The 14,342-nt window shown below is 39.0% G+C and overlaps 1 protein-coding gene and 1 long non-coding RNA gene across 7 annotated transcripts in view; one reads left to right on the top strand and one right to left on the bottom strand.

The window, feature by feature from the left end:
• The window catches only part of apc (APC regulator of WNT signaling pathway), a 199,985-nt gene extending 186,328 nt beyond the window's left edge, over positions 1 to 13,657 (top strand). For all 4 annotated transcript variants that reach the window (XM_043710645.2, XM_043710626.2, XM_043710636.2 and 1 more), the window contains 3 exons: positions 287 to 403; positions 3,487 to 3,701; positions 6,124 to 13,657. In XM_043710645.2, coding sequence (XP_043566580.2) covers positions 287 to 403; positions 3,487 to 3,701; positions 6,124 to 12,742 — 6,951 coding nt within the window. In that variant the 3' untranslated portion in view covers positions 12,743 to 13,657. The remainder of the gene's footprint in view (positions 1 to 286; positions 404 to 3,486; positions 3,702 to 6,123) is intronic.
• Positions 1 to 14,342, bottom strand: part of LOC122560231 (uncharacterized) — a 52,728-nt gene that overhangs the window by 11,229 nt on the left and 27,157 nt on the right. The gene's annotated exons all lie outside the window — the stretch shown is intronic.

The following is a 14,342-nucleotide window of genomic DNA, read 5'->3' as shown; positions in this document are numbered from 1 at the left end:
TGCCCTTCAACCTATCAGGAATATATTGTCTCTGGACTCATTACCTCATTTTCCAGCCATCCTTTTATCTGCAAGAAGAGTTCTAAGACGAGTTTACCATCTTGAACGTTTTTTATGACTGGCTTTTTCTGTTAGACTTCAGGGAATTTTTTTTTATATTAACATGAGAGAATTTAATGACCTGCCATGCATTAGGAATAAAGGAGAAAATAAAATAAAATTGGCAATTCCAGGAAAAGAATTGCATTATTTTCATTTATATGTAAACTATAACTTCCTGTTACAGGTAATTGCAAGTGTATTACGAAATTTATCCTGGCGAGCTGATGTAAACAGTAAAAAGATCTTGCGTGAAGTTGGAAGTGTGAGTGCATTAATGGAATGTGCACTGGATGTGAAGAAGGTAGATGAATGTTTTCACAGTTAAAATTTCAGCTCTATTCTATTCAGAATTTTCACAGAAATGTAATTACTAAAAAGTTACAAAGTTTAAAAAAATCCCTCAACACTAAGTTATAGTCCAACAGGTTCATTTGGAAGCACTAACGTTTGGACTGCTGCTCCTTCATCAGGTGATTGTGGACTACACGACGTCCTGATGAAGGAGCAGCGTTCTGACAGCTAGTGCTTCCAAATAAACCAGTTGGAGTATAACCTGGTGTAGTGTGATTTTTTTAACTTTGTACACCCCAGTCCAACACTGGCATCTCCAAATCAGTGAAAAGTTAGACCTCTCTTGCCATCTTGCTATTTTAAATCTGTACTTTCTTTTGTAACTTGAAGACAAGTATCTCAAGAAAAGAATAAGACAAAATATGTAATTCATAAAAAGACATAGTAACTACAGAAGGCTCATAGTTGTGCCATGTTTTGGTAGTTTATACATTCAAGGTAGTGATTTCTTCCTCGTGATTTTGAGTAAGTACTGCTGAAAGTAGAAGTGATGTTCAATATTTCCCCATGTTAAAACTTTGTGTCCATGCCAGCCCTTCTACCAATTGCTGAGCAACACTGACCAGCAATTCGTGCAAACATATTAAATAGGAGGATGTCTGGCTCTTCCAACTTTCTCATCCATTTGGTAAGACCAAGGCCGATTGTGGCCTCAACCCCACATTCTGACCAACTCTGATACCCTTTGACTCATTAGTTAATTGAGAATCTTTCTTACTGCTGCTTTAAAACATTGAATAACTGTCTCCATTGCTGACTGGAGAAGAATTTTAAAGACTCTTGACACACTCTGCCCTCAAACCCCACCCCTCCAACCTAACCGCATCATCCGCCAGCATTTCTGCCACCTCCAAACGGACCCCACCACCAGAGATATTTTTCCCTCCCTACCCCTTTCCGCTTTCCGGAAAGACCGTTCCTTCTGTGACTACCTGGTCAGGTCCACGCCCCCCAACACCCACCCTCCCATCCTGGCACCTTCCCCTGCCACCGCAGGAATTGCAAAATCTGTGCCCATGCCTCCTCCCTCACCACCATCCAAGGCCCCAAAGGAGCCTTCCACATTCATTAAAGTTTCACCTGCACATCCACCAATGTCATTTATTGTGTCTGTTGCTCCTGATGCGGTTTCCTCTACATTGGGGAGACTGGACACCTCCTCACAGAGCGCTTCAGGGAACATCTCTGGGACACCCGCACCAATCAACCCCACTGCCCCGTGGCCCAACACTTCAACTCCTTCTCCCACTCTGCTGAGGACATGCAGGTCCTGGGCCGCCTCTACCTTCGCTCCATCACCACCCGACGCCTCGGAACACTTCAACCCCAGGGCATCAATGTGGACTTCACCAGTTTCCTCATTTCCCCTCCCCCTACCTTACCTCAGTTCCAACCTTCCAGCTCAGCACTGTCCTCATGACCTGTCGTACCTGCCAATCTCCCTTCCCACCTATCTGTTCCACCCTCCTCTCTGACCTATCACCTCCATCCCCTTCCCCCATCCTCCTCTCTGACCAATCACCTCTATCTCTACCCCCATTCACCTATTGTACTATTTGCTACCTTCTCTCCAGCCGCGACCCACCCCCACCATTTATCTCTTCACCCTGGAGGCTTCCTGGCTGTATTCCTGATGAAGGGCTTTTGCCCGAAACGTTGATTTTCCTGCTCCTTGGATGCTGCCTGACCTGTGCATATCCTCCACCACTCTGATCTAAACTCAGAGAGAGAAAAAAATTCTCACCTCCTTATATGTAAATTAACTTTTATTTTTAAACTGTCTCCTTTATTTCTAGTCTCTTGCAGAAGGGGAAGCATCTGTTCATTATCCATCCTGTCAATGTCCCTCAGGATTTGATGTCTGCAAGCTGTCTCAATTTATGGGATTTGTTGATTTTCTGTTCTTCCTGCCATAATGAGCAAATGCATATTTTCCTACATTATACATTACAGAGACTGTGATGCAGTGGTATTGTCCCTGGACTAGTAATTCAGAAGCCCACATTAATATTTTGGAGAAACCGGTTCAAATTCTACCATGGTAGCTGATGGAATTTATATTCAATTATTAGATCTGGAATTGAAAGCTAGTCTCAATGGTGATCTTTAAACTATCATCAATTGTTGTAAAAACCCATCTGGTTCATTAATTTGAAGGAAATTTGCCATATCTACTTTGTCAACTCTTAATTATTCCCTGTAATGTCCTAGTAAGCCACTCAATTCAAGGGCAATTAAGAACAAACAATAAATGCTGTCCTTTTCAATGACACCCACAATTTAATTTCAATTTGTTGCCCATTTACAGACCTATCTTTATCCCTTTTCACACTGTGTAATCTTCATAACTTACATTCCTACTTATCTTATGTCTTCAGCAAATTTAACAAAATACATTTAATTCTTGCATCTAAGTCATTCAGATAAATAGCTGAGGATCCAGTACTGATTGATCTTGTCACATCTTGGTAACCTGAAAATGGCGTTTAAGTTTCATCTCTGCTTCCTGTTAGCTAACCTATCCTTATGTTTAACCTCTACACAATTATCTCTTGTTTTGCTTAGCAAGTTTAGCGCACACGGTATTAAAACAAACTTAAAAGATATGAAATAAATTTGTTTCAAATGTTACCAAGTATCTACTCTCCCACCCTTGAATCATTCGAACTTGGGCAGAGTTAAAATTGAAAGGCTATACTCAAATTTTATTCAGATCTCTATCATGTCTGTGGAATATTACACATTGGGAATTATGCTATGTAAATGTCTCATTGAATTTGATATTCAGTATAAAGATTGTATACACTATCGTAACATACCACAAGTGCTATATATCAAGGTTTTTATAAATCTGTGTTTTAGGGGAGGTGATCATAGATGTTCTGATGAAAATTGAATATGTTGCAACATTCAAATGTGGAGTATGTCAGAAAGATGCATAATGTAAAATATATACCTTGGAAATATTCAAAAATGTTTTTCAAGGTACCCTTCAAACAAAAATGAACTTAAATCATTCCCGTTTTTTTAAAGGAATCAACCCTGAAGAGTGTTCTTAGTGCCCTTTGGAATTTATCTGCACACTGCACTGAGAATAAGGCTGACATCTGTTCTGTGTGTGGTGCTCTTGCATTTTTGGTCAGCACTTTAACCTACAGAAGTCAAACTAATACACTTGCCATTATTGAAAGTGGAGGCGGAATCCTACGAAATGTTTCTAGTCTGATTGCTACAAATGAAGATCACAGGTGTGTGTGTCATCTTTATTTATGGAAATAATTGGTCAATACTTCATGAAAGTCAATTACGTGGATTTCTATAATAATAATTTAAAAGATTTCTTAATTTTTTTTGTGTTATAACAAATTATTCCCACTAGTTCAGTCATCTCCTCTGTATTACCTGATCCCAGTAGGGAATACGCACATAAAATTTACCAAACAATCCCCAAGTGAAGAAATCACTGATTGGATTTTACTACTTGCAGCATCAAAATAAATCAGAACCAATACAAATTAGACATGAATTAAAAGTAAATTACAGTTGGCATGAACTATAAATTGCACATGGAATAACAGTGCAATGAAGTCTATCACATGAGATTCCAAGCATTCACATCACTCCCCACACAGATGTGACACAGTCTACAGTCTTTGTCTTTACAATTCTGCCTTTAGTATGTTGGATCACACACTGTTCTCACTCAATAGGTTTGGTTGCCAAATCACTAGAAACTGGAACTCTGCTCCTTTCAGGTTTTCCAGAAACAATCATTCAAATAGTACACTCCTATAAAATCTCCTTTGTTTAATGCTACAAATAGCTGACTATTTAATTAACCTCTTTGGTTTAGTTAGCTCTAGAAAAACTGAAACAATGGTAGAATTGTCCAATTTATTACCCCTACTTTAGCCTCTTTAAGACCACCCTTTAACATAATTGCAGGTTTCACAGAATTTAAGATATTAAAATTTTCCTTTCCTAGTTTGAGATCAAAAGTTGTCAGGACAGGCACAGTTTGGCTCGTGATAGCATTTATGAATTTGTAACCATTGACTGACTTAATACAAACTTGTTTGTATTTGTAAGCAAATTCCCCAATCTCTTGAATTATTAATTTATTAATGATAGGGGAATACTTTCATAGAAAAACAAAATATCTCTGCAAAGAATTTTACTAATTCACCTATATAAATGTAGAAAGTCATTTTCAAGCAATTAAATCAGTTAACAACGTTTACTGCAAAATATTCCTCTGTTGAAAGCATGTATATGTTTAGTCCTGAACTTTTTGGTAACAACACTGACACTTACAATTTGTAACAATTTTCTGAAGCACAGAATATTCAAAGTAAAAGATTCATATTTACTCATAATATATCCAAGTCCTCAATACAAAAGTACATTTCTGTAATCAAGAATCATGAAATTGAAGCCTTTTCTGCTTAGGTAAATATAAATGGTTCCATGGTACAATTTAGTAAACAGCAGGAAAGTTTCTCTTCGGACCTTTAGTATCTTCTACGCCTTAACCAATAGCACTAAAGCAGATCATCTAAACATTTATCTCATTGCTATTTGTGGCCCCTTTTAGAGGACATTTGAAAGGTGCAAGATTTTTTTAAGTTAACGCCCCCTAAAATTGCTGAGGATATACAGATAATAGTGTGCACTACCATGAAAAATTTTGCAGAAATTAGAAATATGAGGAAACCGCTTACTGTCAAGTCACACCAATCAAGCTAAAACTAATTTTAAATTATCCTAAGGTGTAATTTTTGATTACAGGGCAAAAATAAATGATTAATCAAAATGACAGACGTGAATCCACATTGGTACTTCAAAACCATGTCTATGACACAGTAATACAATATTTTGAGAGCCTTACTCTGTTTAGACAGAAAAATAGAAGACATCTGCTTCTATGGATAGAAAAGCAATATACTGCGTCTGAAATAAAAACCGAGACTGCTAAGAAAAATCTTAGTAGGTCAGATAGAAATGGAGTCGGATGAAAATAATCATTTTGAAACGTTAGCTGTTCCTCCCCCTCCCTTCAATCTCAGACTGCTGAGTATGTCCTGTTCAGTTTTGTGCTTCCATGAAGTCCTATACCACTACAACAATTTGAATATATGTCTTGTTATGAGTTTGAAGCAATGGCTATTTATCTGTGTTCACTCTGGGAATTCTCTGAAGACAGAATTGTCAATGGAAATAGATTTTAATGTGCCTACCTTGTATACACTAAGCAGGTTCCCCCACATGCAGGGTGTTGATTCCCTGAAGTAGGCATCAATCTTACTGTAGGATGCTGCTTGTAAAGTAGTCATGCAAATGATGACTCTGTCTCTTTCTTGCAGGAGAAAACTTAACATTTGGTCAGCACAATCCTCTGTTTTACTACATTCCTCCCTGCATTCTTCCCTTCCTTTCTCCCCTTCCCAATCCATACTGCTGCTTCCTCAACTCTTCTCTCCTTCCCTCCTTCCCTCAAAAGTACTTCAAGATTGAGTTGATGAATTTGAAAAGAATAGTCTGCGTAACTAATCTATGAATGGTTAACTTATTTTTATTTTTAGATTTTTTTGCCTTGATTTAAATTAATATATGCTAATATGTATTGATTTTATAAATTTTAAAAATTAATTTTCTAATTCTAATTCTTAGAAACATCCTACGAGAAAATAATTGCCTGCAGACGTTGCTACAGCACTTAAAATCGCACAGTTTGACAATAGTTAGCAATGCGTGTGGAACTCTTTGGAATCTCTCAGCTCGAAATGCAAAAGATCAGGAATCTTTGTGGGACATGGGAGCAGTTAGCATGCTCAAAAATCTAATTCATTCTAAACACAAAATGATTGCAATGGGAAGTGCTGCAGCTTTAAGGAACCTAATGGCCAACAGACCTGCTAAATACAAAGATGCCAATATTATGTCTCCAGGATCGAGTCTGCCATCTCTGCATGTCCGAAAACAAAAAGCTCTGGAAGCAGAGCTGGATGCTCAACAATTATCAGAAACTTTTGATAATATTGATAATTTGAGCCCTAAAACATCCCATCGCAACAGACAAAGACACAAGCAAGGCAGATACAGCGAGTATGTTTTGGACTCTGGGCGGCATGATGATGGGGTATGCAGATCAGAGAGTTTCAACACTGGAAATTTGACCGTGCTGTCACCATATATGACTACTTCTTTGTTATCCGGTCCTTCGAGAGACAGCAGAAGCAGTGTAGAAAGTTCCAGAGGAGAAAAGGACAGAAGCATAGAAAGAGATCGAAGAGGAACAGATACTACCTCCTTTCCTGCTTCATCTGATAATGTGCCAGATCCTTCTAAAAGAGTAGGGCGACAGATTCCTACCACTGCAGCTCAAATAGTGAAGGTGATGGAAGAGGTAACAAGTATGCATTTATCCTCTGAGGACAGGAATTCAGCATCTGCATCTGACCTACACTGTATGCCAGAGGACAGGACTGGAATGAGACGTGCATCATCATCTCATCCCAATTCTAACATTTTTAACTATGCTAAACCTGAAAATTCCAACAGAACCACTTCCATGCCTTATGGGAAAATGGAGTACAGAAGGTCATCAAATGATAGCTTGAATAGCGTTAGTAGCAGTGATGGCTATGGGAAAAGAGGGCAAATGAAACCATCAATAGAATCTTACTCAGAAGATGATGAAAGCAAATTCTGCAATTATGAAAAATATCCAGCTGATCTTGCCAACAAAATTCACAATGCTAATCATTTAGATGACAATGATGCAGAATTAGACACACCAATTAATTATAGTCTTAAATATTCAGACGAACAGTTAAATTCTGGCCGACAGAGTCCATCTCAAAATGAACAGTGGGCACGGCAAAAGCATACTGTGGAAGAAGAGATAAAAAGGAATGAACATAAACAGGCCAGAACTCAACCTTCTGAATATTCCATCTACTGTGAAAGTACCTGCAGTGGAGATGAAGCACATATTAAATTCCAACCTCGATTTGGTCAAGCAGATTGCTCTTACAGCACCAGGGCACATAACAATTCTGAGCAAATTAGAGTAGATTCTGAGCACAGAAAGAACCAGAAAGTTAATCCATCTCTTTGCCAGGTAGATGATTATGAAGATGACAAACCAACTAACTATAGTGAACGATACTCTGAGGAAGAGCAGCATGAGGAGGAAGAGGATAGGCCTACAAATTATAGTATAAAATTTACAGAGGAAGAACACCATGTTGAACAGCCAATTGATTATAGTTTGAAGTATTCCTCAGAAATCCCCACTTCACAGAAGCAAACGTTTATGTACTCGAAAGGTCCTTTAATTCAAGATGCAACAAAAGACCATTCAGCCTCAAGTCGTGGAAGCACATCAAGTTCCAAAATCACATCCAGTCAACCAAGGCAACTTCACCCTAGCTCTACACAAACCAGAACAACTCCCACTCCTGCAGTACAGAAATCAGCCACTTGTAAGGCTCCTTCAATTAACCAAGAAACTATGCAGACTTATTGTGTAGAGGATACTCCAATTTGCTTTTCAAGATGTAGTTCACTGTCATCTCTGTCATCAGAGGATGAAATGGAAGGGCGTGGTCAAGCCAAGCATGTATCAGATGATGGAACTACTTTGCAGATTATTGACCTCAAGGAAAGTCATGGCCAGTTACCTGCTGAGGCTGCATTAGGTGAGGGTTCTTCTACTTCACAGCATACACGAATGAAACAGAGTAGGCTGCAGGCCACCAATGTGTCTCAACCTGATATTTCTAGGCAAAAAGCTGTTGAGTTTTCTTCAGGTGCCAAATCGCCATCCAAGAGTGGAGCACAGACTCCTAAAAGCCCACCAGAGCATTATGTGCAGGAAACTCCTTTAGTATTCAGTAGGTGTAGTTCAGTCAGTTCACTGGGGAGCTTTGAAAGTCAATCAATTGCCAGTTCCATCCAGAGTGAGCCTTGCAGTGAAACAGTCAGTGGAGTTATAAGTCCAAGTGACCTTCCGGACAGTCCAGGACAGACAATGCCTCCTAGCAGAAGTAAAACACCACCACCTCAACCTGCTCAACTAAAGAGAGAGGTACATAAAATCAAAGATCAAACTAATGTTAAAAGCAGAGAGACTGGCCAAAGGCAAGAGGCTGTAAATGCTGCAGTCCAAAGAGTTCAAGTTCCTCAGGACGGTGATAGCTTAATGCATTTTGCCACAGAAAACACTCCAGATGGGTTTTCATGTGCATCAAGTTTAAGTGCTCTTAGTCTTGATGAGCCATTTATTCAGAAAGATCTTGAGCTCAGAGTAATGCCTCCTGTTTATGAAGATGATCATAAGAGTGAAGAACTTGATAAAGAGGAAGATGCTAGTGTAAATAGTAAATGTAAAACAGAGAAAGCTACAGAACCTGAGAAAGATATTCTGGAAGATGATGACGACGATGATATTGATATCTTAGAAGAATGCATAAATTCAGCCATGCCAACTAAATCTTCCAGTAAAGCAAAGAAAACTCCTTCTAGTTCAACCTCACGGATACCACCACCTGTCGCAAGAAAACCTAGTCAGCTGCCTGTATACAAATTACTTTCTAATCAAAGTAGAGTCCATGCTCAAAAGCATGTAAGTTTTAATCACGACTTATTTAGGGAAGATATGCCACGTGTCTACTGTGTTGAAGGAACTCCAATAAATTTTTCAACAGCTACATCTCTAAGTGATCTCACAATTGAATCACCTCCAAATGAATTGGCAAATTCAGAAGGTATTCGGCCTGCATCTGAGCCTGCAGTAATGGAAAAGAGAGATACCATCCCAACTGATGGCAGAAGTATGGATGAAGCTGAGGCAGCCAAAGGTCTCAGTACTGCTCAGCAAGGGCAAGATGATAAATTAGAGGAAGGTGATATTCTAGCTGAATGTATAAATTCTGCTATGCCAAAAGGAAAGAGCCATAAACCCTACAGAATTAAAAAAATGATGAATCAAATGCAACAAGCACCAACATCTGTGAACAATGCAAATCAACAAGAGACTGAAAAAAGAAAACCAACATCTCCAGTGAAACCACTATCTCAGAATACTGAATATAAAGCACGTTCCTCACAGCGAGCATCTACATCAGATCCTCCAAGTAGCTTTTCTGCTGAAGGCTACACAGAACACAGAAAAGAAATGGAAAAGGCTAGTAAAAGGCAGAGCACAAAAAATTCTGGGGATTTTCACGATAAACCATCAAGTAATGATAACCGTGTTCGAGGAGGTTTTCTATTTGACTCCCCACATCATTACACTCCAATTGAAGGAACTCCATATTGTTTTTCACGGAATGATTCACTGAGTTCACTTGACTTTGATGACGATGATACTGATCTCACGAAAGAAAAAGCAGAACTGAAAAAAGATAAAGGCAAAAAAGACAAAGCTTCTATTGATGTAAAAAATTGTAATAATGAACAACCTACTGATAGAATACAGCCAGGTCAAAACCCCTTGCCAAGTAGAGGACAGTCAAAAGCTGCATTACAGAGGCAAGCTGTTTTCTCCCAAACACCAAAAGTTAGTAGTGACCGAGAAACTGGGACAGATGAGAAAATGCAGAATTTTGCCATTGAAGATACTCCTGTCTGCTTTTCTCGAAATTCATCCTTAAGTTCTCTCAGTGATATTGACCAAGAGAATAATAATAAAAAATCAACACAGCACACTGAACAGGGAGAGCATACAAATAGTCAAGCTGCAGTGAACAGACCTCCAGCCTCAGGCTATGCACCCAAGTCATTTCATGTTGAAGACACACCTGTGTGTTTTTCTAGAAACAGTTCCCTAAGTTCTCTCAGCATTGACTCTGAAGATGATCTTCTACAGGAATGCATAAGTTCAGCTATGCCAAAAAAGAAAAAACACCTTGCGAAAGCTAAAGGTAACTGGGAAAATGCAGGAAGCGATACTTCTGCAGCATCAGTAGAAGAGACAGATGATCCTATGAATTTAAGAGAGCAAGTACAAAGTCCTATTTCAGAACAGGCTTTTTCGCCAGATTCTGAAAGTTTTGACTGGAAAGCCATTCAAGAGGGTGCTAATTCTATAGTGAGCAGCTTGCATCAGGCTGCTGCTTGCCTGTCAAGGCAAGGTTCTTCTGATTCAGATTCCATTCTATCGCTTAAATCTGGTATTTCTTTAGGATCACCCTTTCACCTTACACCTGACCAGGAAGAAAAACCATTTGGTTCCAATAAAGGCCCTAAAATTGTGAAACCTGGTGAGAAAATCACCAATGACAACAAAAAGAATGATGAAGAAAATGTTAAAGCTGTTAGAGGAGGGAAAAGGGTTTATAAAAGTTTAATAACTGGGAAGGCCCGTTCCAATGTCGAGACTGTTTCCAGTCAGCCAAAGTACAGTCAACAGGCAAATATGCCAATGATCTCACGTGGAAGAACCATGATTCACATCCCTGGTGTAAGGAACAGTTCACCTAGCACCAGTCCTATTCCGAAGATGCCACCAAAACATACAACTTCTAAAAGTCCAAGCCCAAGTCAAAACACCCACAATCCACCAAGAGGCATTAAAACTCCAATAAAATCAGAGTTGAGTCCAGTAAGCAAGCAATCAGGTGCTCAGGGTTCTGCAAGCAGCAAAGGACCTTCTCGATCAGGATCTAGAGATTCTACTCCATCGAGACCTTCTCAACAATCTCTGTCAAGACCAATGCAATCTCCTGGTCGCAACTCCATATCTCCCGGTAGGAATGGAATCAGTCCATCTAACAAGATATCACAACTGCCAAGGACATCTTCTCCAAGCACTGCCTCAGCCAAACCTACAGGATCGGGAAGAATGTCTTACACATCTTCAGGTAGACCACTGAATCAGCAGGCATCCTCAAAGCAAACAGGTTTAGGAAAGGGCACATCATCTATTACAAGAAGTGAATCAAATTCTAAGGGGTTGAGCCAGAGTGGCAGTAACACTGTACCAGGTAAAAGAGTGGAACTTTCAAGAATGTCTTCAACAAAATCAAGTGGCAGTGAATCCGACAGATCCGAAAGGCCTACATTAATGCGTCAATCAACCTTTATCAAAGAAGCCCCAAGTCCAACGTTGAGGAGAAAATTAGAAGAATCTACTTCATTTGAATCTTTATCACCACCTTCTAGGCCTGCATCACCAACTAGATCACAAACTCAGACTCCAGTTTTAAGTCCATCTCAGAATCTAGATGCGATGCCCAGTCATTTACCAAATCAAACCAGCGGTTGGAGAAAAGTACCTCCAAATCAGAATCTCACTGCAGAATATCTTGAAGGACGGCCAATGCGGAAACATGATATAGCTCGATCTCATTCTGAAAGTCCTTCAAGGCTTCCTGTGAATCGATCAGGTACATGGAAACGGGAACACAGCAAACATTCTTCATCCCTTCCTCGCGTTAGCACATGGCGAAGAACAGGAAGTTCTTCATCAATTCTGTCAGCTTCTTCAGAATCAAGTGAGAAGGCTAAAAGTGAAGATGAAAGACCACATCAGAATTTTGCTCACAGTAATAAACAAGCTAAGGAAAACCAAGCTCCTTTAAGGGGAACTTGGAGGAAAATTAAAGATAATGAAATTTCACAAACAACGAACCACCATCTGAATTCTTCAGTATCAAATAATGTTGAATCCAAGCATTTAGTATACCAGATGGCGCCACCTGTATCAAAGACTGAGGATGTATGGGTGAGAATTGAGGATTGCCCAATAAACAATCCTCGGCCTGGAAAATCTCCAACGGGCAATACACCCCCTGTTATTGATGATGTGCCTGAGAAGTTACTTCTCAGTGACGAAGAAGGCTCGGGTGATGGACAGAACAAACCAATGTCAGGACACAGAACTCCTCCTCATGGTCTAAGAATGGAAAAATGTTTAAATTCATTTACACAGTTAGATAGTCCAGAGAAAAAAATCACAGAAGCAAAATCTGCTGTGAACAGTTCGGCTACCTCACCAGAAATTGAGACCACGGTTGTCACCGAACGTACGCCTTTTAGTTCAAACAGCTCAAGCAAGCACAACTCACCTAGTGGTACTGTTGCTGCAAGAGTAACTCCTTTCAACTACGTACCCAGCCCTCGTAAAAGTAGCACAGACAACAGCTCCACTCGGCCATCACAAATCCCAACACCTGTAAACAACAATAAACGAAAAGAGAACTCTAAATCTGAAACCACTGAGTCCAGTGGAAATCAAAGTCCTAAGCGTCATTCTGGATCATATTTAGTGACCTCTGTTTGAAATAACTGTGATTGTAGAAAATTGATTTATTATGTATAATTTTGGCCTAACTAGCTGATATTTGGAGGTGACTGGTTTTACATGAAATATTGAACAACTTAAATGCTTTTGTAAATATCTTGACTGTTTTTCTCTTTGCAGAGGGTCTCTTAAGGAAGCCATATTTGATAGGAAACAATGTAGATGCTGGTGGAAATTTGGCAGATGCATTTGGTTAGGAGGTTTGAGATTATTCCTGCAAGTCATAAAAGCAACACAGTGTACAGTCAGTTTTACTTGTATTATGTATTAAGAGTTCCTGCCATAACCCTTTTATGTAATGCTTGGCTTATATAACTTTAAAATACTTGGAAATTATCTAGGTAAGTCCATTAAAACGTAATGAATCATGTTCAACATTTTAATAGCAAAAAAAGGTCAGGGAGTTTTAAAAATTAGATATCTAATTATATACATGCAAAAAAAGTGAATGAACTGAGTATTAATATTCCTTGTTAGTAATTGTGAAGTATCCTAACCCTCTAAGCAATCATGCAGCTGTGAAATTCACAGCCTTATGATTTCTGCTGCAACAACCTTCCCCAGCCTGCTCTTGTGCATGATCAGATTGGATGGTATGTTGTTTGAAGCAATGACTCTATTCTGTGATCACATGATGTGCATAGATAGCTACAGTGTGTTAATATACACTGCTGTGTGTGTGCTGCAAAAAAAGAGATTGTCTGTAACCTTACAGCTTTGGACTGGAGTATTCTCTCCTGGTCTAGATTTTACCAGAAAAGTAGTTAGAGCCATTGCTATGCTGTAACTTGTTGTATATTGTTATTTGAGGTGAGATGGCTACTCTTTTATGAATGGGACAATTGTTTCAGAATAACTAAATGAAAATTTCAAAATAAATTATTACTGTATGTAGTTTGTTTGTCAGTTGGATTTCTGTGGATAAACCTTATATTGATAAAACAAATGTTGTAATACTTTTAATGTGATTTCTGCGCTTATAATGAACATGAGCAAGGAGTCATTCAGTTCCTCAACATTGCTTATTGCTGATCTGATTGTATCCTCAAATCCACATTCCTGCCTGCCCCAGTTAACCTATCACCTCTTTGCTTCAGAGGAACAAATCTATCTTTATCTTAAAAATATTGGACAATTCTGCTTGATCCACCTTTTCTGGAAGAGAGTTGCAAATACTTTCAACTCTCAGGAAAAAATGCATTATCTGTTCTAAATGGGTTATCCCTGAATTTTAAATAGTGACTGCCTAGTTCTAGGTTCTGCCACCCTTTCCACATCCATACTGTTAAGACCTCTTTAGATCTTGTGTTTCAATCAATGCATTTCTTATTCTATTGAACTGTAGTGGTTAATAAACCATATCTGAACTTCTTTCAAGGCATTTTCATCCTTCCTTTAAATAAGATGACCAGTACCATACACAGTAATCCAGATGTGCTCTCAACAGTGCCTTGTATAACTGAAGCATAATCTCCATATTCTTGTGTTCACTTCCCCTCACAATAAATGATAACATGCAGTCTCTCATCATTTAGATAATATGCTGCTGCTTCATTCTTCCTGCCAAAATGGACGATTT

Source organism: Chiloscyllium plagiosum, unplaced genomic scaffold, assembly GCF_037043375.1.
Source record: "Chiloscyllium plagiosum isolate Xiang-an unplaced genomic scaffold, Cpla_swu_hap1 HiC_scaffold_2, whole genome shotgun sequence".
NCBI classification, from domain to species: Eukaryota; Metazoa; Chordata; class Chondrichthyes; order Orectolobiformes; family Hemiscylliidae; genus Chiloscyllium; species Chiloscyllium plagiosum.
This window is presented reverse-complemented; position numbering and strand designations above follow the sequence as displayed.